Genomic DNA, 4004 nt, shown 5'->3' with positions numbered 1-4004 from the left:
CTTCTTCAAAATCCACACTCAATTTCTGTAAACCAATTACAAAAACCCCATACCAAGATATCTCTTCACTCTCAAATCTGACTAGTTTCTATAGTTGGTAAATATGCTCTGAGATAAGCTTCTCTAAATCCCACTTATAACCGTCTCATGCACCACGGCTTTATCACACATGTTCCTCTCTACTACGTTCGAAACCATGGCCCGGTTCCTAAAGCTTCCTAGGATGACTGGACCTTTGAAGTAATCGATTTAGTTAAAAGACCGATGAAGTTGACCGTGCATCAACTCGTGAACGAATTTCAAAGCCGTGAGTTCCCCATTACCTTAGTTTCTGCTGATAACAGACGTAAAGAACAAAACATGGTGAAACAAACGATAGGTACCAACTAAGGACCTTACCGTTGTTTGACGTGCTCAAAAGAAGTGGAATCTTTGGCAAGAAACATGGCCTTCTTAATGTGTGCTTTGAAGAGGCTGAGGATTTTCCTGGTGGAGGCGGATCCAAGTACGAAACAAGTATCACGAAGGAGTTTGCAATGGATGTTTCTCGTGATATTATCTTGGCTTACATGCAAAACGAAGAACGTTTAACTCCTGATCACGGTCTCCCGATTTGGATGATCATTCCAGGGGTTGATCAGTGGGAGAATGGTGAAATGGTTGACGAGAATTATCGTTACAACCCAATAATCTGAGAATTATTATCACTATGAAGATAATCGAGTACTTCCTTCTCATGTTGATGCCAACTAGTCAACGCTGAAGCCCCCCATTTTTATCAATACCAAAGATCTCAACATGTCAAATATGATTGTCTCTTATTAAAGAAGAAAGGATCGAGCAAGAAAATAAATTTTTGGCTGCTTGGAGTGGTGAGGACGTCTTCAATGATAAAGATGATGAAGTAGCTAACCTTTTTTATGACCATTCAAGAAGGTTCAAAGGTATCTTTTAACTCAAATGAATTTAATTCATATTCTTTTAATGTGTTACAAGATGCATATGATGAATTATTTTTGGAATTTGAGACCATGAACTCCAAAGAAAACAATTTTCTTTTGAAATTAAAATTGGATTTTGAAAATCAAAATGAAATTTTGAGAAAAGATTTAGAGTTTTCAAAAATGAAAAATTGAAAAATTTGAAAAAAAAATATTGATATAAAAGTAAAGCTTGAATGCTAAACAAAAGAAATTAAAATCATTTTAAATAATTCATCTAGCTTAATAATGACAAAATGCTCACATTATCATTATCATGGTCATACTTTACATACTTGTTCTATTAGGAAAAGAAAATCTTATAAAATTAGACAAGATAGGTTCCTAAAGGAACTAGAGAGATTGGAACTAACCCTCAAGGACTCAAAGCAATTTGGGTACCAAAATCCAAGTAAATGTCTATTGTATGTGTGTTGGAGCAATGAAAAGAAATGCAAAGAAATTTGAATGCTCTAATCACACAAAGGAAGTATTGGTAACCTCTAAACTTAAAGCTCTTTGATTATGCTTTATGGTTGCTTATATGATTTTTATGTCTTAATGCATGAGTGTTGAGCATGAAAAATTAATTATGTGTTGTTCGTTGTCTCATGCATAGAAAAAACATGTTATGATGGACATGTTTTAAAATTAAATGTTTTCATAAATGCTTAGTTCATCATAATGTTTATGGTCAAGTTAAGTTTTTATGTGTTAATGATTTCTTTAAAATATCTTGACCTTAACGAGCTTTTATTCAAAACATTCTTTTTAAAACAAATGATATCCTTAAATCATTGAATATTTTTTAACAATTGAAATCACATTAAACTTATGATGCCAAGAATGGTAATGTTTAAAATCTTTTTCAATTGATATCATTTTTTTTAAAATGCGCATGCATATGCTCTCACTCTCAAATGATAGCAATCTAACGGTTGGTATTCATATTAAATGCGTGACATTATCTAGTGCTTTATGCATGTGCTATTAAATATTTATTTATTGTTATAGCATAAAGTATATAAGTCTTGGATTCATTGAATTTCATATGTTACTAACTTATTTTCTTTTCTCTATGTTGAAATTCGATATTCTTCTTAAGTGTTAAAAAAATTATGATAAAAGATTCATGGAATGACTTTTTAATGGGGTGCTTTTATTTTTCAAATGCATTTTACTTAACATATTCTCCATTTTTGAATTATTTTTTATATAACAAAAAGGGAGAGAAGTAAGGTTGAAAAATTCAATTTCTAAAAGAAAAAGGGAGAGCTTAAGTTAATTGCAAACTTATTCTCTTTTTCAAATAATATTTTACTAAGGTAGAGCTTTTGTCAAAAATAATTTTTCAAAGGTTTTCTTACATCAAAAAGGGGATATTGTTGAACTTATATTTTGATATAATAAATAAAGATAAAATATTTTTGAACTCAATTCAATGTGTTCAAATGTTTCAAAAATAATTTAAATTCCAAATGAACTTGAAAAATATGTTTTTAAGGTGTTTCAATTCTGCCAAATCTTGTCAAATATTTTATCAACATTTTTTTTGCTTTAAAATGAGAATTTGAACACAAAAAGGCTTTACTAGTAAGTAGTACCGATACTATTCTTGAAGTATCAATATTGTATAAACAATATTGAAAATGTTCTTCTAATACTAATACTTGCCAAGCATCATTGTCAAATAAATAAGCTAAGAATGTAGTATAGAGAAGAAAAGGTCGATCCGTAGGGACTTAGAAATTTCCAATGTCAGTTTGAATTGATCTTGATCCAAGAAAACTATAAAAATGAAAATAAAGGGGATTTTACCAAACTTAATTGAATAAATAAAAATAAATAAAAATAATAAAAGCAATAAAAGTAAGAAAAATAGATGATTGAAAATAATTATGATGAGAGATAGCCTCTAGTTTCACTTTGCCTCAATTTGTTTCAATCATTGAAATAAATTTTATTTTAGGGTTCTTGCCAGTTACAATCTACAAGGCTCAATCCTTGTAACTTACTCTTCTCTTTTGAACTAATTTCTAAAGTCAATCCTTGGAATTTAATCCTTGTTTGGATTAACAACGGCTATCGATGTTAATGCCAATGCTACTTTAAGTGCTGGAAAAACTCGTGCTCAGATTATGGTGTCTCAATGAGAGCCGAAACTAATCTCGATTTCCCTTAGCAGACTTCCTCTAAGTTTGTTCTTAGAAAGTTGAATTTGATACAAGGTAACTCTTCTCCTTGACGGAAAATCAAAACAACATTCAAGTCAACGTGCACTTTTTGAATTGAAAGTGTTAAGATGTTTAAAGGAAAGGCCGATTGCCAATCCTAGTTTCCAGAAAATTAAGAAATGTACCTAAAGGTATGAAGCGCTTTTCAATTTTGGACTATAGATTCTGCCATGTCGGCATCGTCATGCCCCAAGTCATGTCCACGACTCCAGCCATGATTCCAGAAATTTAAAAAATTACAGAACTCGCCCTTTAAATCTTATTTTCTGGAAAATAGAGTCATGCACATAATTAAACATAAACGACCCAACTTAGTAGTATTAAAGAGATAACATAGAGTAATTAGTGAAAAAATATTAACAAAATAAAACACTCATCAAATTCTCCCTCACTTATTCAATGATTGTCCTTAAGCATACTTCAATCCCTATTTCCATCATTTACCAAAGATTCACTCAAAATGTTTTTTCAAATCTCAAGTTCAAGAATGGGTTGAAAAAGTTAGACAAGATAATCAAATAAAAGTGACAATCTAATCCAATGAAAAACAATTAACCAAATGAATAAGGGTTAGATATGTAGTGCTTTTGTTATTTGCTTGTGAGGTGAAATCGAACCAAATTTAGTTTCCTTATGAGAAGCGATTGGTGGAGTGTGAGTTTTATTTGCCTCCCCTTTTGTATCACTCACTCTATCTTATTATTGCTTTTTTGTATTCAAGCGCTTATTTCCTCTTTTTTCTTTTTTAAATTCCTCACCTTTTTCTGCGCTTCTCCCTATGTTTTTAAAA

General features: G+C 30.9%; 1 protein-coding gene across 1 annotated transcript; it reads left to right on the top strand.

Annotated features, from left to right (window-relative positions):
* Positions 1-264: 264 nt before the first annotated feature.
* Positions 265-695, top strand: LOC120207283 (nitrate reductase [NADH]-like). The gene is made up of 2 exons (XM_039206783.1): positions 265-379; positions 472-695. The coding sequence occupies exons 1-2, from the start codon at positions 265-267 to the stop codon at positions 693-695; spliced, it is 339 nt and encodes a 112-aa protein (XP_039062714.1).
* The last annotated feature ends 3309 nt before the right edge of the window (positions 696-4004 follow it).

Source organism: Hibiscus syriacus, unplaced genomic scaffold (assembly GCF_006381635.1).
Source record: "Hibiscus syriacus cultivar Baekdansim isolate YM2019G1 unplaced genomic scaffold, ASM638163v2 tig00000477_pilon, whole genome shotgun sequence".
NCBI classification, from domain to species: Eukaryota; Viridiplantae; Streptophyta; class Magnoliopsida; order Malvales; family Malvaceae; genus Hibiscus; species Hibiscus syriacus.
The sequence above is the reverse complement of the archived record's forward strand: the minus strand, read 5'-3'. Positions and strand labels throughout refer to the sequence as shown.